Source organism: Parus major, chromosome 3, assembly GCF_001522545.3.
Source record: "Parus major isolate Abel chromosome 3, Parus_major1.1, whole genome shotgun sequence".
NCBI classification, from domain to species: Eukaryota; Metazoa; Chordata; class Aves; order Passeriformes; family Paridae; genus Parus; species Parus major.
The window spans coordinates 4650200-4674957 of NC_031770.1; the positions used below are offsets into that span (position 1 = coordinate 4650200).

The 24758-nt window shown below is 41.5% G+C and overlaps 1 protein-coding gene across 2 annotated transcripts in view; it reads left to right on the forward strand.

Moving 5' to 3' along the window:
• Positions 1–24758, forward strand: part of PLCB1 (phospholipase C beta 1) — a 331414-nt gene that overhangs the window by 199646 nt on the left and 107010 nt on the right. For both annotated transcript variants that reach the window (XM_015620526.1, XM_015620527.1), the window contains exons 5-9: positions 841–920; positions 3391–3444; positions 3965–4040; positions 9066–9166; positions 10536–10702. In XM_015620526.1, the coding sequence (XP_015476012.1) occupies positions 841–920; positions 3391–3444; positions 3965–4040; positions 9066–9166; positions 10536–10702 (478 nt within the window). The remainder of the gene's footprint in view (positions 1–840; positions 921–3390; positions 3445–3964; positions 4041–9065; positions 9167–10535; positions 10703–24758) is intronic.

Consider the following 24758-nt stretch of genomic DNA (forward strand, 5'->3'; position numbering starts at 1 on the left):
ATGTCAATGACACTTCCCATCCCTATCCATTTTTGTCAGAATGGAATCCTCCCTTTTTTTCTTTTTTTTTTTTTTTTCCCTCAGGAAAAGGCCAAGGAGAAGGGAATACTTCCCAGAGTGTAGCAGTGGGAATTTTGGATTTGGACTGTTTTGAAAGGAAACATAACTTCAGTTTGCAACAAAAGTCAAAAAGCTTTCTCAACTAAAACAAACAAAAAAAATCACATTATTTGCAAAGGCATTGCTTATTTTCTTTCCCTTCTTTTAATGGGGTGAAATGAAGCCAATTCAAAACCACAGTTGTAATTAAAAAGGTTTGCAATTAAAGATTGTGAATAAACACCAGGTTAGAAAGGAAAAACACACTGAAGCTGTCAATGAAAAGCTGTGGGAGAGACCTGCAAGGGATGAGAGCAGGACAAGTCAAAACTTCAGATTATGATCATGGATCAGTCGTGCTGGGAACCTGGGAAAGCTCAGGGGTGCAAGGGAAGGACTTGAGCAATGTGGAGCAACTTGGTCTAGGGGAAGGTGTCCCTGCCCACAGCAGGGGGCTGGATCTGGATCCTTCTGGACATCCCTTCCAACCTAAACCATTCCATGATTCTGTGGCATTTCTTCCTTACACTGGGAAGAGGGAAAAAAACTAATTTGTTACAGTCTTTATATTTTTTGTAGGATGAGAAAATCAGGTCTCACAGGTGAGAAGCTGTAATTGGAAAAATCAAGTTTGGGCTTTAATTAGACCCTTTTTTTGAAAGCATAATTTTCAAAAATATTTTGCAATGTTTCAGTAAACCTCTAAACTGAGCCTCATGTATTCACTTTTTCTCCTCATAGGAATGGTCAGATGAAGTGTTCAGCTTGGCAACAAATTTGTTGGCACAGAACATGTCAAGGGACGCGTTTCTGGAAAAAGCGTAAGTGGCCCTCGCATGTCACCCTGTGGGTGTTGCTCTTCCCTCTGCGTCATTTTCCTCCATGCTTCTTACTCACCTTGTCATCTATTGTTTCTGCTCTGGTGACTTGTCACTTCTGTAAACACAGCTCCTTGTTTGTATGGTTCTAAAAAGCCTGTTATCTAGAAGTCATCTAAACAAAAATCTTTTTTAGGGTTCTCCTTGCAAACTGTTAAATCATTGCAGAAAAAATCAGAGTTGAATGCTCCCTGCCCCTTGTACAGTTGTAGTTTCAGCTGTAGGCTAAGGTCTCCATTTAAAAAGAATGAATATTCTGGACTGACTTGTTTCTGGTTTGTTTTCCTTTTTGTCTTTTATTGATTAAATTAAAGAGAAATGTCAGAAGTCTCTTTTCCTTGGTCCAATCTCTCAGGTTTCCATGTGATCCAGAAGGAATTCATTCCTCTGGATTGCTTGGCAGAGTGGGCAGATTCTGAGTTGCTTTCCACAAAGTAGAAAAGCTGTTTATGAGAACATTTGGGGTGAAATACACAACTAAAAGGGAAGAGAGCTAAACCTGACATTAGCAATTTTTAACTGGTGAGAGGCAGTTTTGTTTAAATCACAGCTTTGAGAACAGCGTGGCAAAGCCTGCCAGAAAGTGCTGGTGTTGAGCTGGGATACTCACTGGCCTTTTGGGCTTCTAGAAGAGGGGATGCACCTTCTCCAGCCTGTGAGTTAGCTGCTTAAAGTCAGCTTAGTTTCTCCCAAAAATACCTTTTCCTGCTCACAGGCAGAGGCTCAGTCCAGCTAAATTCTAAACTTACGTTCCTAAGATTTTCTGCCCTCCAAAAGTAACCTCCCCTTTTCCTGGACTTTCTGAGGCTGGGAATGGCTACTTTCACTCGCTTTACCCTGAGTCAGAATGTTGCAGAGTGCTTAACTTTTGACCCACAGGATGATAGGTGCCTGTTCTGGGAAGGAGGGATGTGCATTTGTGGGTGTGTGTTTCCTCCTCGTGGTGTTTGTTGTGGTGCAGCTGGAGTCCACAGAAATTCTTGAGGCAGCTCTGGAGGGAGGATGTTGCTGGAACTACAGCTTTGTGTTTGATAATGGTGTGTTGGGACAGCAGGGGTGTGTTAGGCAAACCAAATCCCAAATGGATGGGAGCATTTGACTTTTCTTGTTGGCTCTGTGTGTTGGCAGTGGGGAATGTGCTCACCTGAGCTGGTGACTTCCTTCAGCTCCGTAGGTTGGAGATGAGTTTAGAGAATGATTTGGTTCTACAATTTCCTTGCCCCTGAAATCCCCAGGTGCTCAGTGGGCTCTGCTGACAGGTCTGTAGTGGGGAGGGTTGGGGCTGTACCTAATGGGCCTTTTCCTACCCAAATCAGAGGAGAAATGTGTCATCACACAGTACAGCAGAGCTCCGTGTCTGGAGCTATTCTTTGGCAGTTTTTCAAGCCATATTAATTAAAGATGAAGTCACTGGACACACTGCGTAGATTCAGTGGCAGGCAAGCATGGCATTCCTGTGTCTTTTTTCCACTAATTAATAAATCACTTGGAAACCGTAAGGCTTCCCAGCTCCTCTGCACAGATGCCAAACCAGTCACTTAAGAAATCTATGACTTTGAAGATTAAATTATTTCCCCATTATAATTAGTGTACTAAGCAAAGGGTTGGTTGGAATCCTATCAGAACCCTTTTGTTGAAAGAGAAAACCAAATTGCATTAGGGCAGAATGAAGGGGTTTTTCTTTGACATTCAGTTCTTTGGAGCATTGGAAGTACAATAATAAACAGCTTGAGAAGCTTTTTCCCCATCTTCTGTTATTTCTCACTTCCTTGATTATAGAGGAAAAACACTCAATGTGACCAAAATATAGTCAAAATTTTCAAAAAACAGAAGGAAAACTGAAAGAAACTTTACTTATTTTAAAATAACTGCTGTGATTCTTTTTGGTTTTGTTTTAATCTCCCTCAGTGCTGGGAGTTGTCCTTGGTGACACAGTAGCACGAAAGGCTTCAGTTTCCAGAACATGAATGTGGGAAGTCAAGGATTTGTGGGAATGTTCCTATCCCAGTTATCCTAGTTTTAGCATGTACTTTGTTTTTGAAGTGGTTGCTAATGGCATTTTTTGTTGGGAAGAAAAGGAAAGTTTATTAGGACCATGAAGTTTCTTCTTCTTTTGGCAGAGCAGTGGGTAAAGTGAAAAAAGCTGAGTTTTTTAACAACAACAAAAAAGTCCTCTTAAGTGTTGCCACATTTTTCAGCAGATGATGTTACTGCAAAATTCATTTACAGTTATCTCAGGGCAGACAGGAGAAGGTTTTTAGTCAATAACAATATCCCAACATGTTTTCATACTGGGAGAAAGAACTGAGTGGAACTTGCCACATGATCAGAGCATTAGCCCAGAGCTAGAAAGCTGGTGGAGAGGTTCTTGAAAATGCTGTAAAAATAAAGCAGGGTGCTTCTCTCTCCACAGCTACACCAAACTCAAGCTGCAGGTGACTCCAGAGGGGCGCATTCCTCTGAAGAAGTAAGTGCTGTTCTCCTTCCTTACCACGTGCTCTCTGCTGACTTTGGGCTGTGAATATGTGTTTGGGATGAGCATGAGACCCTTGTGCCTAGCAGAATAACTTTACCCTCTGTTTATAACAGAGTGGCCAGTGATAACTGGGATGTCTCAGTTCAAATGCCCTTTGGGCACAGACATTCTGCCTTTCTGCCCTGGTTCTTTCCACTTGTAAAAATTGAAAAAAAATAAAAATAAAAAAGCATAGTTTTTTAATCTCAGGGACATGTGAAAATAAACTGATTCAAATTTTATGTCACTGGGGGAATGAAGAGTCCAGTGATAGCTGAAATAAATACTGCTGTGATAGGGGCTGGTGTGGGGTAGAGTTAAAACTGAGCACTGTTAAACTCCCCTCTGTTACCAAGCAGCCAAAATGGAAATAAATAGCTAAAGATGTTAAGAGATACTCAGTCTTTGAACCACATGGGCCATCAAGGCATGTCTTTAAGCCAGATCCCTCTGTTTTGTCCTCATTTTGCAGCATATACCGCTTGTTCTCCTCCGACAGAAAACGGGTAGAGACCGCGTTAGAAGCCTGTAACCTTCCCTCTTCCAGGGTAAGCATCTGCAGTTATTCAGATCAGCATTGCTTGGATTTACTGCTCTTTCCTTTCTTCTCAGTTTGTTCATGGCTGAGCCTGATTTGCTGCTGGATGGTTCCTCAGCAGCTGTGTGGCTTTCCCACACAGAAGCTCCTGATACCCATCTGAGAACCTTTGATTAGAAGTTGTTTAGGATCAGGAGCACCTGGAAGAAGCCTAACAGGATTCAAGGAAAGGGCAGAGTTTGTGTGACCTGTCCTGGAGGAATCCTGTGAGGGCATTTTAAGAATGGGTGATTGTTGCAGTTTTCAAGGCATGGTTTCAGAGCCAGTGTTAGCCTGAGGTGTGATCTAGAGCTGGAGATAAGTGACGGGCTAAACCCACCCTGGCTTATCCAAAAGGTGCACAAAGGAAATGTTGAAATGCTCTGTTGTGGAAGCTGTTAACACTGCAGGGCTGCAGCCATTACATCCTGCTAATCCAGGAGCTCTCAGAGCATTTCCAGGATGGTATCTCACCCTCAAGCAGGCTTTTCTCAGAAGGAATCAGCTCGAGCAGGTGATTCCAGTTAATGCTGGAGTCACAGAATCACAGATTGGGTAAGGCTGGGAGGGACCATAATGAGATATCTGGCCCCACCTCCTACTCAAACTGGGTTTTAATCCCAGGAAAGCTTCTTGCAGCATAATTCCTTCATTCAGGGGTCCAAGAGGTGGGGCAAAACCATTCTGTAGCAGAGGAGAGCCTGCATCTCCTGATCCCTTGACTTACACAAAACTCTGTGCTGTGAGGCTTCCTCAACATTTGCTCCCTCAGTGGTTTAATAGATCCCATTCCTACAGCTCCAGAACAACAGTGGAGCAAAATCTTCACCAGGCAAACCTCAGACACTCCTTGCATTGAGACCTTCCTTCATAGGTTTGGGAGCTCAATTCCATAAAATTTCAAGGAATTTCAGCAAAGTAGGTATAAAATACTATAAGAATCTTACCTAAAGTAATATTGTGAGGTTAGAAACATGGAGAGAATAATTTAAAGATGAGTTTCCATTTAATTGGTAGCAAACAAGACAAAGTGGACAAAAAAAATCTCTGAGGCGCTGCTTTCTGAATCAGCTGATTTATTTCTTCCATTTACTACATGTCTCTGAAAAGAAAATTTAAATATCATTTGGGTCTTTGGAAGAAACTGCAGCCTTTTTCTGCTATTTATCTAAGTAGAGCCAATTCTGCATACACACTGCTGGATGCTTGTTGCTGGGATACCATCTTGAAAATTATTCAGAGTGTAAAGTAGATCCTTTCTTTGGTCGGGACGAAAGAGAAATGCGCTGCACGCACCAAAGAAAACTGTGTTGATCATCTTTGAAAAATATTGTAGAAGGGCAAAACTGGATCTCATGGAGGTAACAGAATAGAGGAAAAGCAGAACTTCAACTACAGCTCTTTCCCTTTGTGTTCCTGTTTATTTGAACAAGTGAAATTCGTAGTTTCAACTCCCAGCTTTTCTGTCCTATTATACCACAGGACAAATGGTGTTCCCATAAAGCCTTGGAAGAGCAATGGATTCCAGCAGTGTGCAAGACATGAGTATCAGGGAGTCATGCTCAGCAAAATAACACCAGATTATTGAGAGGATTCATGAAAATCTCTCACAGCAAGTTCAGTCTCTTTGGTGTTTCATATTTGTGCCTCATGGATTTTCTCCCTGAGTTTCCACACCTCTCATTGCCCTGGGAATTTATGGAGCTTGTTGGCCACAAGCTTCAGTGATGTTTGGCTGCAGCTCTTGGAATTTAGGAATGAATCTTCAAGCCTGGGACAGTCCCTCATCTGCCTTTTGCAGTGATCTGGGCACAGGTTCTGGGGGATAATGTCCCTGTGTGGACTTTTCTGTGACAGGACAAGTATCCCCATCCATCAGCCGCTCTCCAGGGAATTCCCTGTGTGTGTGCTTGCCAGGAGACCCTGTGGCACAACGTGTAGGCTCTGCATTTAGTCCAAGAGGAGGGAGAGTTCTTATTACCTGGGCAATTGTTTCCATCCTGAGGAATAGCACCAAAGAGGATATTTGGAATTGCTGAAAATAAATCCTTTATTTTGTATTTAAGGACCTTAATAAGGGATGGATTCTCTGCAGTGCTGAGCACTCCAGCCCTGATTCAGCCAAGCAGCAGAGACAGATCACAGAGAGATCCACAGTGCTGGACCTCAAGTAAAGCACTTTTTCAAAGCATGGCTTTATTAATTTCTCTCTTTCTGTATGAGAACTGGCCTGTGTAGAGTCTTGCAGGATCAAGCCCCGATTTCTGGAACAGTCATCACCCAGCAAATCTGAAAGCAGAAGGATATTTAAATAAATGTTTAAACAGAGTATTAAAATACCCCAATGAATTTCTGAGTTTGCTATCTGATTGCCCTATGTTTGTTGTTGTTTTTTAAATCTTGGCTACTTTTTGGAAATTTGTTTTTTGTTATTGTTGGATATTTTTGTTTTGGTTAAAGGTGCCTTAAATAGAATTTGAAGAGCTTTATTTCAGCTGGCCCTTTGGCTGTGAAGAGTGGTTTTTGCCTTCTAGTTAATGTTGAGGTTCACAAAGAAGCACCAGTGAGCTTGACTGTTAAAATAGAATAACCAGCTCTTGTGTCCAGTCTGTGCAAATAATCTGAATTAGCTCTTATGCTGCCAAATATGTAACAGACTGGATACAGATGTTCTAAAAGCAGGCAGATTACCAGGCAAATCATAAATCAGCAGTGCTTGAAATTAATAGAGAGTCTTAATCATGGAATAAAATTGAATGCCAGTATTAAGCCAGGCTGGAAACGAGGGATGCTGTCATGTGGTACAGAAGGTTTGTGCTTTGTTCATTGGTGTCAAAAAAGAGATGAGCCCATAAGGTGTGTGGGTGGTTCCTCTGAAATGGGGCTGGCTCAGACCAGGCTGAGTAAGGGGGCAGTGTATTTTAATCCCTTTGGGCAGACAGGCTTTGGGAAGCCAAATATAGTTGTGTGAGGTTGTGCCTGAGGTGGCTTTCATCTCCCATCTAGATATTTGTGTTTTGTAGCCCATTGATTATGATACTGGTAGGAAATACCTATTAAAAAGTTCTGTATACTTATGCCTGAAGGCTTGTGTTGGTTATTCTTTTTGTAGTGGGTGTTTGGAGACATGGGGAGGCAAACTGATGTCTGTTAATTGGGTCTGAGTGGCAAATCAGAGCCTGGATCTCAGGTCATTGGAAGAGATCCACATTTGTTCAGCTGAGTCCTTGTAAATCCCTTGTAAAGAAAAAAAATATTAGTTTGATGGGTGGAGTGTAGTTCTTTGGTATTTAGAGAATTATTGAAAAGCTCTCAGCTGAGGAGCAGCACCCTGCTGGACCGGGGTTATCAGGAGAGGGAGCAGAGGAGGGCAGGGTGCCAACTCCAACAAGAAAATTCCCAAGCTTTGAGAATCCCTTAAGGAAAACACAGGTGTCAGCACAGAGAGATCCAAAGCTTGAATTTATCAGTGTCATGGGTGCAGGTACAGTGCCACTGGCAGCCTTCACTGAAAGGAGCTGTTTCCATCCTGTACCCTCAGCTTTCCCACTTCTCCATCCACCCTTGCACTGGATTTAGCAGCAGCAGTGCCACTGGGAGTTACCTGGCTCAGGGATTGATCCCATGTAAAACACACAGGGAGGTTTTGGCTGGGTAAGTTTTGAACCAGTTCACCCCACAGCCACTCGCAGTCTGCCAAAAAAAGCACGGCACAAGGGTCTGATGGGGTCACCTTAGAATGCTGGAGCCTGGAGATGGTTATCCAGGCAGAGCAGGGGAACAGCTCAGATTGGTCAATCTGCTCTTGTGGACAGAGACAGAATAAAGCCCTCTTGAGCCTCTGCTGGTTTCAGATGAAAGAAGACAAAGCGACGCCTGTGGTATCATTTATTTATTGTAACCTAAAGCAGGAAAAATATAGAAAAGTTTCCTTGTGCCTGACAAAGGCTTGAACGGATGCTTCCGGTTCCCTTGGCAACGGTGCTAAACAGGCAGAATAAATACAAGCACTGATTGCCCCAGCAGCAGCTCGCTTCCCAGACAGCCAGGTTCCAAAGGCCTGCCAAGAAAACAGCTTTGTGCCCAAGTTACAATTTTCCTCCTCTAGTTCATTGCATTTTGGAGCATGGAGAAGCATCCTGTGGGTCCGTGGTGCTCCCAGAGCCCACATGTCATGGCTTTGGATGAAGGACTGCAAAGGACTTACCCAGTACAGTAATTGCCTCCAGTAATTTGATTTTTTTGGAGAAAAATGTAGTGAGGATGATCTAAATTGTCATCTAGAAGTTGGACTAAATTTAAATCACTCTAAATTGTAGAAAATGTAAGGAAAAAAAAATACTGGCATGTCTTCTGCAGGAGAGCATTTTTATCAATTCCTCTAAAAGAAATCTGATTGCCAAATGTGTTACACTGAGTGTTTGAGACAAAGATGGATAGAAAAGCTGTGCTGCTTGAGTCTTGCCCAGAATTGTGGCATCTTCAACGTGTATCTTCAGGAAGGAAAAGGCAAAATTGCTGCTGCTGTCAGGGAACAAGTGTATTACTAATGACACAGTGACCCAGTTTGTTCCCTAGTTGTGTGACAGGTTTGGAAGGATGAATGACATCCTCATCCTCCGTGACGCTGCAGTTCTGCTCGCTCAAAAACAAGCTCAGCACTGCTGGGAGTGAGTTCAGAGGCTTCATCAGGGCTGATAGAGCTATTTCTGCTGTAGTTTGGGGGTTAGATGGGGAGATGTCCCTTCCTTCTCCTTCACAGGTGCTCAGAGAATGAGATAACTGTGCCTCATGGAAGCTAATAGATGTGTTTGAATGTATTTTTTAAAGATAGGCTGCTCTGTGATTCAGGGGAATTTATAATCCTGAAGAGTCTGGGCTCCTCTAGGTTGCAGGAAGGAAATCAAAAGCAGCCAAAAAGTGAGTGATCTGTTTGCAAAGAACATATAAAAGTGCTGTATCTCTCTTTCACTGTTTTTTCTTTCCCATTTCACAGAATGATTCAATCCCTCAAGACGACTTCACGCCAGAAGTGTACAGAGTGTTCTTAAACAACCTCTGCCCTCGGCCTGAGATCGACCACATCTTTTCTGAGTTGTAAGGAAAGACTCTCACTGGTTTATTTATTTCTTTTTCCCATTCACTGATTTTTTGGGCTGGGGATGCCAAAGTAGGTTATTTATACTATAGCAACATGCAATGCTTGCCAATAACAGATTTAAATGTCAAGCAGGGCTGTTATTTAATCTTGGATCAAGGGTTCCTTCTCACCCAGGCTTTTACTTCTACTTCTGAGTTTTAAAGGAATTTGTTCCTAAAGGAGCAGAACTGCCAGGTCTTGTTTTTTGGTATTGATCAGGATAGTTTAGGTTTCCAAGTAAGTAAAGAAGAATAATAAGCAATAACAGCATGAAATAGGCACGAGAATATGTATAATCACCCCCAAAAGCTTCATTAGGACTGGCAAAAAAAAGCTGTATCTTTTAGGGTTTGTGTATGATGAATTCACACCGTGAAATTAAATTAGCAGCCGGCTACAACTGATTTCATACATTCAGTCATGAGCTCTGTAACTCCTGGTGCTTCTAGCCCTTGCAGCAATCTGTGTACTGCCAGTTTCAGCAGAGCCTGATCAATTGAGTCAGAACATTAAGCAATAAGAGAGGAAAGCAATTTCCAAAATACACGCCACGACCTCCAAAGCAAGTGGTGAGTGTAGTTTAGCAACATGACTGTGCTCACATTCCCCTTTTGGGGTTGTTGTCCCTAAGGTTGGGGTTTCAGAGGAGCACAGCCCTGTCCAAATTTGCTCCCACTGCACCCAGGAGAAGCTTCCCATTGCTCCCTGGCAGAGCAGAGCCAGGCCAAAGTGCTCTAGACAGCCCTGAGCTCATTGCCTGGCCCAGAGGCTGCCTGGATTTCTATCTGGGCACAACTTGTACCCAAACTCTGCTCTTTTCACTGACTCTCTAAATAGACATCTTTTTGCTTGCATTACAGAGCACCTCCAAGCTTTTAGAGCGCTCATAAAAAAAAGACCCACACAAATTACCAGAATAATAAAATCAGGGCTGCTGTTATTCAGCAGTAAACCCAAATAGTTGGGCCAGGAAAGCCAACAGAATGTTTGTGGCAAGCTCGAGATTGAATTCCATGGTTGTTTTCTCTTTTACATTTTTAAATAGCTTAATTCCAAGAATTCAGAGGAATGAAAGACCTTTAGCATTGCTCCAAGTCTTCCCATTGATGCCTGTAATGCTGAACATTGTCAAAGATCTTCCTCCTAGATGTGATGAAGAGCCTTTGGCAAAATAAGTTAGTCCAGAGACACAGTGGAGCGATGTTTTTGTTGTATCGTAGTTTTGTATGAATCTTGTTTCAGTTTCCTTGGGAAGTTTCGGACATGGAACAGAATTTCCAGGAAATGTATTAAAATGACTTTGCTGATGCTTTAATTTCTCTCCAGTGGTGCCAAGAGCAAACCCTACCTTACTGTTGATCAGATGATGGACTTTATAAATTTGAAACAACGGGATCCACGGTTAAATGAGATCCTTTATCCACCACTGAAACAAGAGCAAGTTCAAGTGCTGATTGAGAAGTACGAACCTAACAGCAACCTAGCAAAGAAAGGTCAGTGGATTTCACACTCCTGCTGGACTCACTTCTTGATGGAGAAACAATTATCCTACATGCTAAAGTAAAATTTGGTTCCAAGTCCAAGTTGCTTTCCTAGCTGTCTGCTTTTGGGATCATGCAGGCCTGTCAGACACGATGTGGTGCATTTTTGTAAGTGTTTGGTTAGTATCAGGTTAGGAAGGACAGGCTGGTTTCTGTGCTTGCTTTGCAGCGTGTGTGATTGACAGAAGGGCTGCTCTGGTGTGTGACCCTCAGCAGAAACCCGACTATCACAATGGCTGTTTACCAGCATCTAAAATGTAAAGTTGAAAGAAAAAAACTGGGACAGTGGAACTAAAAGCATGATAATTCTATCATTTAATAATACTATTAAGTCTAGCCCTCTGCTTTTGGATAAAGCGGTGTACAGTGCAAGATGTGAGATCAACTTAGTGTATTTCATGCTGTAATCACAGAAAATTCCCTTTTGAACATCTCAAGTGTTGTCAGGACTTAGCTGGGCATTTTGCCAAAAACAGTGAAAGAACTCCTGCAAAATCTCTGCAGATTTTTGCTACCACCACAAGTCTTAAAATAGCATTCACTTTGTGTCTGCATCCTGTTTTATTCCAATCCATGTATCCTAATGATTAGCCCAGCTTTCGGTGTGTTTACACCTTAGAAATTTTAGAGGCATGGGAGCATTCTGAAAAACAGATCTAATATGAAAAAAAGAGATTGTTTGATCCAGAGATTGTGGATCAAAAAGTCAAAAAAGACCCAACAGTCTAGAGGTTAACTGGAGGCACTCGCACCTCTCCCTGGAAGCCTTCTCACCTTGACGTCTTCCTGAAGGAAATCGATGTCACAATCAATGTTGTCTCTCAAACACTTCTAATTTTTCTCTTAAGGCTTCTTATTTTTCTAGTCCAATCAAACTGAGTGTTTCCAGAGGTTTTGCTGGAGGGTTAAATCCTGCTTCTTTGCCATATTTATGCAAACTGTCTTTGACGTCAGTAGGAACAGTACCTTGAGTAAATGGAAATACGTTGTGACCTCCTTTCTCATCTGTGCAAATATTAGAACTGTGCTCTGTGCTTACCTTATTTCCCACCAGCGGCAGGAAAGTCTGTTACCTAAAAGATCATTCTTGTTACCCAAATATTAGCACTCCATATAAACCAAATACAGGATTTATTAGAAGGAGGTGTGCTGGTGTGCCAGCAGAACACCAGAGTCAAAATGGAATCACCTTCTGATTAGTAGTAAGGAGAAAACATGAAAGAGAGCCTGGGAAAAGAAGGGTGCTGTGGTGGTGTTTGCCACCACCCTCCAATGGGATTTGTGGGGCACCTCCAGCTGCACCCTGTTTACCTTGGTGCACACACTTGCTGTAGACACTTGCTGTTCCATAGGTGCTTCTCTCCCTGGCTGTGATTTATGTTGCTCTTAAAGAATCAGTTCTCTCTGAAAATGCTGACTTGAACAAGGGCAAGGCAGATCACAGAGAGTTAATTCTTTTTGTGGGATTGTTGTGGGTTTGTTTTTTTCCCTTTTCAGACTTGTGCACTGGGGTCCAGCTGGCACAACCTGAGAACCACCTCTGTGCTGAAGACACCACCTCCCTGTCTGGCAGCTGAGCTGCAGGAGCTGGCACATGCCCCAGTGCAGATCCCAAGCTTACTGCCTTAAAATGACAGGAATTGGCTAATCAGGAATGACATGGGGACACAATATTTTCTGTACATCTGCTCCCAGTTGGGAATGCAATTCACTGTATATTAAATGAAGTGTAGGTGTGCATTCATTTCTACACTCATAGAATAATTGTCAAAAAATGCTTCATTTCTATGAAATGTCACCAAAATATAACCACATATTTAGAGCAGTGATTTAACCTTTTAATATGGTGTTCTGTAAAAGGGATGATCACCCAGGATTCCTGCTGCCAGGGATGTTGAAGTAAAATTTCCAGACAGTTTTTGGCCGGAAATGTGAACACAGGTACCTGGGCAACCTCCAAAAGTGTGCTGCACATGCTTCTTATCAAATAAAATATCATGCATTGAAAAGTTCTTTTAAATAAAATCAGGGATTTTTTTTTTCCTTGAAAACATAAATCCAAATTCATGAAGTGGAAGCTATGTACAGCACCTGACTCTTTGTTCTTTGGGTAGTGCTAGACCTTCACTCGTCTGATGATCGCTCTTCCTAATTTCCTGTCTGAGTTCATTGCCTGTGCACATCCACCATACCAGAATATTCTCTTCTAATTATTCTCTCATAGCTAATTAAATGAATTTCTAGTGAGTTGTGCTGTCTCAATTTTCACAGCACTGTTAAAACGCTTTTGGGATCTCATCATTCCCCTAGTAGCCCTTTTGTTGTACCTGTTGCTGCTCACCTACACTATTTTGAGCACAGTAAGCAAGAGCTGTCCATAATATTTTAAATTTTGCAGCTCCTCAGGTACCTGGTAAAATCTAATTCTGGTGTTGTTGCTGGTGAAGTTCCTTAGCTTACAGAGTTCTGAGTAAAACTCCTGCCCGTGCTCCTGCTTGTCACTGATGTATTTTAGGTGTATTTATTGCAGGGATATGGTGGAGCTTTTGCAGAATCAGCAGATAGGTGGGCTTGACATCTGCATAGGTTAAATGCCTGGAGTAGTATTTTGTTGTGGTTCAGGTAAGCTGTTGTGATTAATGCTTTGTGTTGTGCAGTGAAGGAGATTAATTCACTGTAGAACGTGTTCCCTTATCAGGTGGGAGCAGGAGGAAGTCCCTGGTAGCTCTGAGCAGTCTTTCCCTGTCAGCAGAAGGGTGCTGGGGGCTGTGAGGCTGGAGAATATTTTACCTTAGATATGATTTTCCCATTCTGCAGAAACATGTTGGTTCATCCTTTACTTAATGATGCAGTCAATTTCTGTAAGTTCCTGAGTCGAAAAGCAGCTTTGGGAGCTCAAATCCCATTGTCTCAGTTTAAACCTTTCATTCTGAAATCAGCTAAGTGTTCTGGAGACCACAGAGCCATAGCTCTGGGGGCATCCAGTGTCACTTCCACACTCAGAACATGTGGGAAGAGCTGTACCCAGCTACCAGACTAGAAATGAAAGCAGGGAAGAGCACAAACCCAAGGTCTGCTTGGGAAAGGAGGTGTGAGAAAACTAAAGCTGTAAAATACATGTTTCCACCATTGTCCTTGGAGGGAGCAAGATAAGGGTTAGATTATTATTAGCCTTTATTTTTAGAGTGTCTTTTGTGGTGAAAGATTTAAAAATAGAGTGTGAAAGTGCTTTAAGTAATGGCATAAAGATGTTGATTTTTTTCCCTCTTAAGGATGCATTTATTTGAATATTATCTCTGCTTCTTTAATTTTAAAGGGCCAAGCCTTTAGATCTGCACCCAGGAAAAGAGCTTTGCTCTTTTATTTCACAGTGTTTCTTTCTCCAGATTTTCTCTGTATCTATTTGTTGTGTGTCAGCTTTGGTTAGACGTGTATTTAGAAGGATTATAGAGGAGCTGGTTTGCATGACTCTCTCTCTGAATTCCAGTATTAATTCTCTTTTGCAGTGTGCATTTACTGGTAGTTGTTGTGCTGAGTTTTTCTTAGGTAATAAAATAAATTAAGCAATTATCATTAAGCAATTATCATTAAATTAAGATACATTTAATTTTTTACAGCATCTATTGTACATCTTTTTCCCATGGCAGCCTTAACACCAGGCAGTGTTCACTCCAGCATAAATGTTTTTTTCCTCCTTTAAACTTCTATGCAATTTAAACATTTTCACCACACTGCATTAAATTCACCTTTTAGTAACTGCTTAAGAATAATTACACATTGGATTCTTTTGATGGCAGAAGGGGGTAATTTCCTAGGTAACAGATTTTAATGGCAAAAACAAGCACTGTGCAGCCATGGCTCTACTTTTAAGACATACTTCATAATATTTAAAGCATAAATTCTGATGTATAAATCATTCAGGCAAATGGTTGGGCCTTCTGGTATAAAACATTTGTAGGAAGTGTTACAAAACAGTTGAAATTCTTTGGCCTCCCAACTGTAATGCTGGAAAGTAAGAACACTTACCCAAAAGCCCATTAACTTCGGGATTGGCAGTGCTTTCCAGCATTCCAGCTGTACAAGAGAAGAGCTCTCTGCACTGTTTCTGTCTCAAATATTGACAGAACAATAGATCCCAGTCATGATTTACTACTCTCTGAAATGTTTAAGCCACACCAAAGTTGTAGTCTAGCTCAGGCTGTCAGCAGTGTGTGCTAAGTTAAGTAGCTTACCAGAAAACCTTTTTTTTTTTGAATTGTTTAAAAAAAATAAAATAAAAAAATACATATATATATATATGCAACAATGTTAGTATGGATTATATGTCAGCATAAGTAAGTTAATGGAAACTATTTGTCAAAATGAGTTTGCAAAATGTATTTCTGTAATTCACTGGAGGTTGTTTTTTTCTAGTTAAGCTGTAAAATTAATTTCAGATCTTGCAGTTGTTTGGTACATTGCATCTGAAGTGAAAAACTAAATGTGAAAATATTTTAGAATGGAAAGTCCTCAATTATAAGGATTTTTTACATCTGCTTTACAGGTAAATCGTGTTATCTTTGAACTGTACCAACTGAAACAGTGATGTGGACTAATGATAATGGATTGTACAACACTGAACACTGCTGTTGGCAGTAGAGATAATGAAAACACCAAAAATATATTTAGGGTTCCAGGGAGGGCAAGTTTTGTGATCTTCAGTGTATGATGCAGATACTTTGAAAGAAGCATGAGCTTTGCAGAAATCCGTTTTGGACCTGGTATCTGATACCAGGAGTAGCTCTGCTGGTGTCAGTGAAACAGTGCTGAACATAGAATGGCCCAGCCTTACTGTGGAATTTGTCCTCAGAGCTGCAGAGCATAAAGTCGTGGTTGACAATGCAATTTCTGCAGTCAGCCCAGCCCTGTGCTATCAAACATGGCAGTGGCCACACCACTGACTCCTGCTCCATCACCTGCAATCCAGAGGGACCACCTGGTCAGCCCTGGGATCAAACCCTACAGGCAGCCTTTAACCCTGTGTCCTAGCACTGAGAATGGCTGAAAAACTTGGGGTGACAGGAACACAAAGCAAAACACCTTTTTAGAGGTTTTAGAGCCTCATTTGCTCCAGCTGGAGCTTTGCTCAGAGATAAGAGACTCTTACGTCAATACTGCGTTTCAGGGGTTATGGAGACACATTTTTCTCTGCCTGCCTGAATTGTGTTTGACTCGGCCTCAGAGTATCAGAGCCCATAAATAGAAAACTTTGTCCAACAGTAAAACTGTTTCTTTTGTGCTTGTTGTTGCCTCTTTTATGAAGCACAGGGAAGTATTCAATTTTAGCAGCTGAATTTATTATTTGAAGATGGATATTAGATAAAGTTTACTTCTGAAAATATAAAGGAGCCTGACTCAAGTGCTGAAGGAAACAAATGTAGATAAAGTTTGGACAAACATGGCATGGCTTGACTCTTCATTATGACTTGTACAAATGTAGTGCTTTCAGCTGGAAAGGGCCCCTGAGGACACAGGGAGTGAAGGCTGCTGGGATCCACTGGGTGACATTTAGGACTGGTGGTACAGGAGTCACAAATGGGCTCATTGCCACTGGGCCATCCCCTCTTGTGTGTCATTTTTGGGGTTGGTCTCATGCTCAGGTTGGCTCAACTCAACAGACAGGCTGTGCCTGGAGGAGCCAGCCCTGATCCTTGAGTGTTTTGGGATGTTTGCTATCTGTCAGAGCAGGGCTCTCAGAGCCTGGGCACTGCTGGAACACAACATCCATATGAGGAAGTTTCCCTTCTCATGTCAGATGCAATCATCTAACAATATCCTTTAGCTGGAATATGCCTGTAAATACAGCGGGGTTAAACGCTGGGGAGGCAGAAAGAAGTGGTAAACTAAAGGACAATGTTGGCACAAGAACACAGAGGGATCAAGTGGCCTTGAATAAATTTAGGCTGGAAATTAGGAAAACTTTCCTAACAATATGGTCCTGGCACAGACTACCAGAGGTAGTAAAGAGGGCAAAAATGCAATTGTTATTAGGAGAGAGCTCAAGTTGTTTATGAACGGGATTGTCCACTGCAGTGACTGCAGCTGGAGAAGTTTAAGGAACAGATAAGGAAAGCTCTTTAAAGGGACTGAAATCCCTTCTTTTCAGTTTATTTGCGCTGTCTTTGCAGTGCCACCCCTTTATTCATTTCCATTTCTTTTTAATATTAATCTTCTTTCAACTGCAGGAGTTTCTGGAAGTAAAAATGTCACTTGTGATTTTTCTCTTTTAGATTTTTTTCAGCACTTGCAGCACACTGACACTTTTCTCTTGTCTCTTCCCATGATACTACAGGACAGTCTTTTTGGCAAGTGCATTAATAGCTTATGTAGAGAAGTATCACTTAGCAGAAAAAAATATGTATTTTTAGATGTCTTTTAGTGCAACTTAGTAATTGGAAGCAAGCCAACATTTAACATTATTCCATCTCCCAGGATCGCTCTGAGGCATTGTATGGAGGATGTTTTTGAGAGATTTGGCAAGACAGTGACATATTCCAGTGGTGTCCCTCTTTCAGAAGTCTGTCAGAAATAACTATAGTATTGTGGGATGAATGGTGTTTTTGTCTGTCTGATGTAAATCCTTTCCACTCAGATGCCTTAGAAATCTGCCATGTTGCAAAGTGCTCATTCCACTGCTACCTAGGGACTGGAGTGGAGGTGGTTGTGTAGTGGTTTTGTGGATTTAACTGGATCTAAACTAACTGTCTTCTGATACCCTGTAAGGGATATCCTGTCAGAAATTATTTCTATGACATCTCTGCTGAGAAGTCAGGAGAGAGAATGGGCTCATGGCTGTAAAACCCTGCTTCAGTCTTGAGACTTAGGAGAGATCTGTTGATTGGGGTTTTCCCCCAGTCCTTAACAATTACTGGTTATTCAAGTTTGTTTACATCTGCCTGCTAAAGTTTTAGAAACTCTTCCAAGGCTTGTTTTCCTTATCACGGAACCTCTGCTTACCAGAGCCTCTGAACTGTGACGATGCATTATAACAGCAGAGGTTTTTAAAGCTGCTGCAGGCATTTAAGGGATCGATATCCATCAAAATAAATGTGTTTCCAAAGTATAAATTTTAAGGAAGAGAAAATGTTGAGTGCTTGGTCTCTTCCCTGCTTCAATGTGTGTTTTGCTGTTCTCTAGCACTGCTGGAGAAAAAGACATCCTTTTCATATGCTGTGTAGCCCCTGTGGGTTAGAGCCCTTCCTTCCTGAGAGCTTGAAAAGGGCTGAAAAAGCCTGTGACTTCCAATAAAATAAGTAAATAAATACCATGATCAACATTGCACAGTGGCTTTAAGCTCTCGTTTAACGCGGATGGTTCACGCCTGCAGGCGCCAGTGAGATTTGGAAATGTGTTTTTTTTAAATCAGGTGACACTCCATCTTCCTTTCTCTTTGGAGATGGCAGTGTCCTTGGAATGCTCCTGAAATTTTAATTCTGATTGAAGTAGAGTTGCTGTTTGGCATGGCTTGCATGGAAGCTTGTAGGAAATATTTCCTCTCTGGAGTCAATTAAGTGTCTTGGGCTGCACTGCCTCATCTCCAAAGTTCAGAAAAGTGGTTTTCCATCTGCAAACATTTTCTTGCCCCCCCACCCCCGCTAAAGGTAAATAATTGTATCCACTCTCAGTTTTCTCTGTGCACTTGTACAGATGATAAAGTGGGTATGATAGCTTCATTAGAATGACAAGCATTCCTGCTTTAGACACACTGAACTCTGCTTTACTCGATGAGCCTTCCTCTGCACAAAGCTCTGGGTCTCGGTGTCCTTGGGCATGCGATATTTCCGCATGGATTAATGGGTACTGAGCAAGCTCTTTTATGTAGCTACTTAGGCACAACATGTTTGCCTTCCCATGTTTTCCCTTGCTGTCTGTTGTTCAGTAAGCATTTATCCTGATCTTGTATCAGAGCTACCATTCTCTATTTAGGTTCAGATTTCTTTGTGTCTTACTGCGCTGTACCCATTCAAGGCTGGATTGAGGAACCTTGCTCTGTTCCTTTCTTACTGAGTGAGTTTTCCATTTCTGTTTCAAGAACATGTTCCCCAAGACAGCTTGTTTTGGTTTGTGGCCAGGTAGCTGTCTAATTACAGAAGGGTATTTGAGCAAGTATAACTGAGGGCAGAGTTGGATCCATTATGTTTTCCTCCAAGTTTAGAGAACGGAAATGAGATTTGAACACAACAGGATATTGTCCTGCTTTGATTTTAAAGGATTTAAGTGATGAGACAACCAATAAATCCACTGTAGGACTGTTTCCTAGCACACTGCCAAGCTTTTTCAGACACTCACCCCAAGTTTTCTAGTGCTCACTCTGGTCTCATGACCTGTTTAATTCCTTTTTCTTAATCACCTTTTTTGATGCAGCTTCTTATACAGATGGGTTGCTGTTCTCTGCATCTCACCTGCTTCTCAGGGTGATAGATTTCTAGGCATCTTCTTGCCTTTTCACCTCTGTATTTTCAGTTTTTCTTTGCTCTAGTGATTAGCTATGTAGCTTGAATTATTATTACTTGTGTGTTCTCATTTGATTTGTGTCAAATTTACCTGGTTCAGTACAGCTTTGCCCTCTTGTTTTGCTTACAGCCACCAGAGAACTGTCTGTTCTTTAAACCCTGTGTTGTTGATTTTACTTTTTCCCATCATTAAGGACTTTATGAAGCCAGACCTACTACTGATCAATGTTCAGCCTCTGGACTTTTTGTGCGGTTCAGCTTTCAAATTCAAAGAAACCGTGATCTTTTAAGCTGACCTCAGTTTATTTCTATCAGGTTTTTTGCAGATTAGTTTTTCTAATTAGGAAAAATTTGAGTTTAAAACTTCATTAAATGCTTCACTAATATCCAGATGCAGTAATTCAGATATATTGCTGTTGCTCTACTTATTAATTTGACAAGGTTGTCTGACTAGTGTGAATTTTTACCCTTACTGATCATTGAGAGAACTGCGAAAATGGAGGAGCTACTGATGATTTCTGCATGTGGTGTGCAAATAGGGGTTGGTACTTTGATACTTTGGTATATCTGCAGACCCTGAGCTGAGGCCTTTGCCATCCTCAGTGTTTTTTCTAAAACAAAGCAGCACTGAGATTCCTGGGGTTTAGTAACCCAGTTGTAGGGTTGGGGTCTTTTCAGTCTGGGCTGAGCTTGTGCCATATTCTCTCCTTGTGATGACTTTGCCATTAAGGTGTCCCTTGGGCAATCCTGTCCTGCCCTGGTTTGCAAAACTAAATACAGACAGAAACTCCAGTTACCCCATAGCAATATAGTAGTAGAACATGAGTCTGGAAAGCCAAGCAGGTCTCAGCATCACTTGGATGCAAATGCTGCAAGAGCAGCTCTGGCAAATTCTGCACACGGTGTGAATTTTATGTAAATTCATCTTGTGAGCTTCTCTGCTGGCTCACAGAGCTGGAGAGCAGAGTGTGGCTAATGTGTGCCCAGTGTTAAGAGACACACCAGGACTCTGTGCATCCTACTCCACACTGTGCATGAAATTTTAATACCTAATGAGCTGTAAATTGCAGTGCTTGTTTGCGAGAGAGAATTCCCAATGGGATATGATTTACAGATCTCTCCCTGGATTATCAAGTATCTGCTTTACTTGTTGGATTCTTATCTTGGAGTTGAGAGGACTGCTCAGTTGTGTGGGATTAGAGCAAATGTGATTATGGTTACAGATTGCATTGGAATAAACCTGATTTCACTGTCAGACAAAATTGTAATTCTGTGCTGCTGACTGGGAGATACAAGGCGCCAATTAATTGTCTCTCTTCCTTTTTGTTTGTTTTCTTTTTTGCTTTAATAACATCTCTTGGCACAATTGTGCTTTCCAGTTACATTATAACTGAGTGGATAACGGCATGGGTGTAAACAAATGGAAAACACTATGAAGTTTGCAAATACACTGAAAGAAATGTTTAAGATCTGTGTGGCCCATCCTGCTTACTGTGTACAAGCAAATGCACATTTTAATTGTCATACAAACCATCCACAAATTTTAAGGGACAAGTGAAGGCTGTTGTTAAAGTTGCAAGAATGAAGTGCAAAGAAAAGTATTAACATAAGTTGTCTTTTCTGCTGTCTGCTGTGCCTCTCTTGTTTTCCATCCCAAGACTTTTTCTGGAGGACTTTAAGGTGTGGGGAGCAAGCTGGGCAGACCCTAGGAAAATTCAGTAGTTGCACATCCAGCATATTCACCAAAATAAGGGGATGAAGTTTAGATCAAGCAGCTGTTCAAGAAGTTCTTGGGGTTAGCTGCAGTTTTGTATCTCCCCCAGACAACTGCACTGCTGGAGTTTTGGTCTTGATCCTGGACCTCTGCAGAGGGCACTGAACTGCAGAAGCAGCTTCTTTTGGAAGCTCGACCCTGTTTTGAACCCTGATGTCTTTCAGCAGGTGTTGAGTGAGCAGGGGTTTGTTTACATCCTTATGTTGAGGAGCTGGCAAGCTCCCAGGGACACAGGAGCATTTCCACACCCAGAGCAATATGCTGGTCATGCTGGCTGCTGAAGGGGTTGGGAAAGCAGGATCTTTCAAGTTACTGGTGTCTTATTAGGCAGCGGGAGAAGGAGTTCTGTCAAAAGCAGCCTGTGCTTTTTCCAGCCCTGGAAACTTCATGGGAGCAGTTTTCCATGGGGCTGTCGCCTGTGTCTGCCCTAGCACTGTCACAGACCCACATGAGAAATGTGCCTGATTCTCTGGTTCTGGTCAAACAGGACTAAGAGCCTGTGATAACACAGTAAGTCTTCAAACAGAGGAGCCTCTGAGAAGTATATTCTCACAAAGGGCAGTCTATCCTATCAGCCATTACAGCTGCCTGAAATTCCTCCTTCATGCCAAATGTGTGATCACCATATCCCAGGGATGGGGATATTCCAGATCTCACAAGCTACAGAAGAAAACATTTTGATTGATGAATGTTGACCAGATCTAAGAACCATAGAAAAGAGGATTCACTTAATTACCCTTGGAAATTCTGTGAATTTTTAATAGATTGTCACATGCCTGAAGAGTGCGTCCAGGAAAAAGGATCTGGGATAACAGAAGTGACTTCTGTTGCATTTAGAGCTGACAAATGTTGACTAGAAAAGAGCCTTGATACTTGTGGACAGAGCAACAGTTACTTTTTTATGTGTTTTTTTTTCCCTAAACTGGAATATTCATGTATTTTATCCATTGCAATAGATCTTTGAAGGTATGGGATCATGTAGCTGGAGTTAATAAGGAATTATTGTGAAATGTATAGAACTTGCTACTTCATTTCTGCTTTTTTTTTGTTTTCCCTTTTTCTCTCCCTTGTAACTATTCTGGAACGATCAGGTGGAGCCACGGCTGTGGAAAAAGATCAAGCTGCACAAACACTTCCCATGTTTCATATAATGAAGCTGATCACAGTCAGGAAATTCAATAGACTCTTTCAACATATTCCTCTTCTAGTAGGAAATTACTTCTCCTTCCTATCAAATTTTAATGAAAAAATGCCAAATTCAGTTGACTTCACTTGGTTCCCAACGTGGCGGTTCTTTTTTGATCTCTGCATGAATTCCACCACCCTGAAGGTTGTATGGAGCAGCAATTTGAGGTGTTCTGTGCAATCATTTGCTAAGAAACTGCTTCACGTTTTTCTGCATTTGTGTATACAGAGAGAGGCATAGGGAGACATTTCCAGACTTTGCAATGCCTTTCCAAACTCTTGAAAATTTTTAATTTGAGTACATTTCTAGAGTTAGATCAAAGCCTATATAATCTTTACACAAGTGTGCAGCTACACATTTCTAATTTTGATGTATTTGGAATGTCTATGACTAAGAATATATTAGACATTTTTGTATTTCTCCTCCACACTTGTTCTGGTATTTTTCAGGCCTGTTCCAATGCACAATAAAAACATTAAAATTGATCTGTTATTTACTTAACTGGCACCAAACTTTAGCTGGCCACTTATACATGCTTTGGGAATCAAGTCAAAAATATGCAAAGTGTGAAGGGAAAAGTGCAAAGTGAGAGAGGAAAAACGTGCTGAGTGTGAGGGGAAAAGTGTGAAATGTGAAGGAAAAATGTACAAAGTGTGAGGGGAAAATGTTGAAAGTGTGAGGGGAAAAGTGCAAAATGTAAGGGGAAATAGGGGAAAGTGTGAAGGGAAAAATGCAAACAGGGAAAAGAGCAAAATATGAGGAAGAAGAGTGGAAAATGTGAGGAAGGAAGTGCAAATAGACAGAAAAAAGTGTAGAACGAGTGCAAAGTGAGGGGAAAAGTGTGAAATGTGAAGGAAAAATGTGCAAAGTGTGAGGGGAAAATGTGGAAAATGTGAGGGGAAAAGTGTGAGGATAAAAGGGCAAAGTGAGGCTGGAAAAGTGCAGATTGTGAGGGGAAAAGTGCAAAGTATAAGGTAAAAATGAAAGGTGTAAGGGGAAATAGGGCAAAATGTGAAGGGGAAAATGCTAATGGAAAGGTGCAGAGTGTGAGGGGAAAAGTGCAAAATATGAGGAGGAAAAGTGGAAGTGTGAGGGAAAAAGCAAAGTGAGAGGGGGAAAAAGGGAAGAGCGTGAGAGAAAAGGGCAAAAGTACAGGAAAAAAAGTGTGAAGTGAGGGGAAAAGCACACAATGTGAGGGGAAGAAGAACGAAATGTGAGGGGAAAAAAGGTCAAAAGTACAAAAAAAAGTGCAAAGTGAGGGCAAGAGTGCACAGTTGGAGGGGAAGAACGAAATGTGAGGGGAAAACAGGAAAAATGTGAGGGGAAAAGTGTGAAGTGTGAAGAAAAAGGAAATATGAAGCAGGAAAAATGCAGAGTGTGAGGGGGAAAGTGCAAAACATAAAGGAAAAATGGGAAGTGTAAGAGGAAATAGGGCAAAGCATGAAGAGAAAAATGCAAATGGAGAAGTGCAAAGTGTGAGGAGAAAGGTGGAAAGTGAGGGCGAAGAAACACAAAGAGTGAAGAATGTTCTAAGAGAGGAGGAAAATGCAATGAGAGAAACCGTGCCACGTGTCAGGGGAAATGTGAAAAGTGTGAGAGGAAAGTGTGCAGAGTGTGAGGGAAAGAGGACAAAGAGAGAGGGGAAAAGGGATCTGAGGGAGAGTGGAGGATTGGGAAGCTCTTACCCACTTCAGCAGGAGGTGTCTCAGCGGCACTGAGGGGGTTCTGTTGAACATTTCAATTGGCCAAGCACCTCAGGATAAAGGAGGCATTTTTATGTTTGTGCTGATTTTAAGTGTTTTAGTAAAGCTCTACTGAGTGGCCCCATAGGGAGGGAAATTGTAATTAATCAGATAAATTAGAGAAGAGGTGTTTGAAGGGGAAGAAAAATAAATTTCTTGTGCTGGCAAACTCCAAACCCTGTAGAGAGAAGGGTCTCTCTGAGGGCTGTAGCTGCTGATATGGCTTCTGCTGTGATTCCACAGATGTGAGTTCCATCCCAAAAAGAGATGCCAGATCACATTTAGTGTGGCAGTGGTGAGTGAAAAAGACAAGCCAATTAACTCTACAACTTGAAGTATATAAAGCACACTAGATATTATTGGAAGTTTCTTCAAAATTTTAGGGCTAAGATAATTTTAATACAAAAAGGCAAGAAAAACAAAAAATGTGAATCTGTCATGTCTCTGTGTCTTTGCATTATGTGTCTCTTGTCTCTCTAAGTTTTTATACCTAAACATGCCATTAAATCTTTCTATTCTATATCCAAAGATAAAAGGTGACAACTATAATCAAAACAAGTGATCACATATTATTTTTTCTCACCAGTGTCTGTGTAAAGGTGTAATATGTTTAAGGAAACAGAGAACAAATTTTACCACTTAATTGAGACTATTTTTTTTTATGACTGTCCACCAAGGATCATCTTCTCTGCAGTTTGCCTCAGAATATTATTGATATTGGTCTCAAGTAATCTACTCTTTAATATCCAGGACACAAAGCCCCTTTGACATCTGCCATCTCCGTTCTGCAGACAAACTCTCACTGATGCAATAT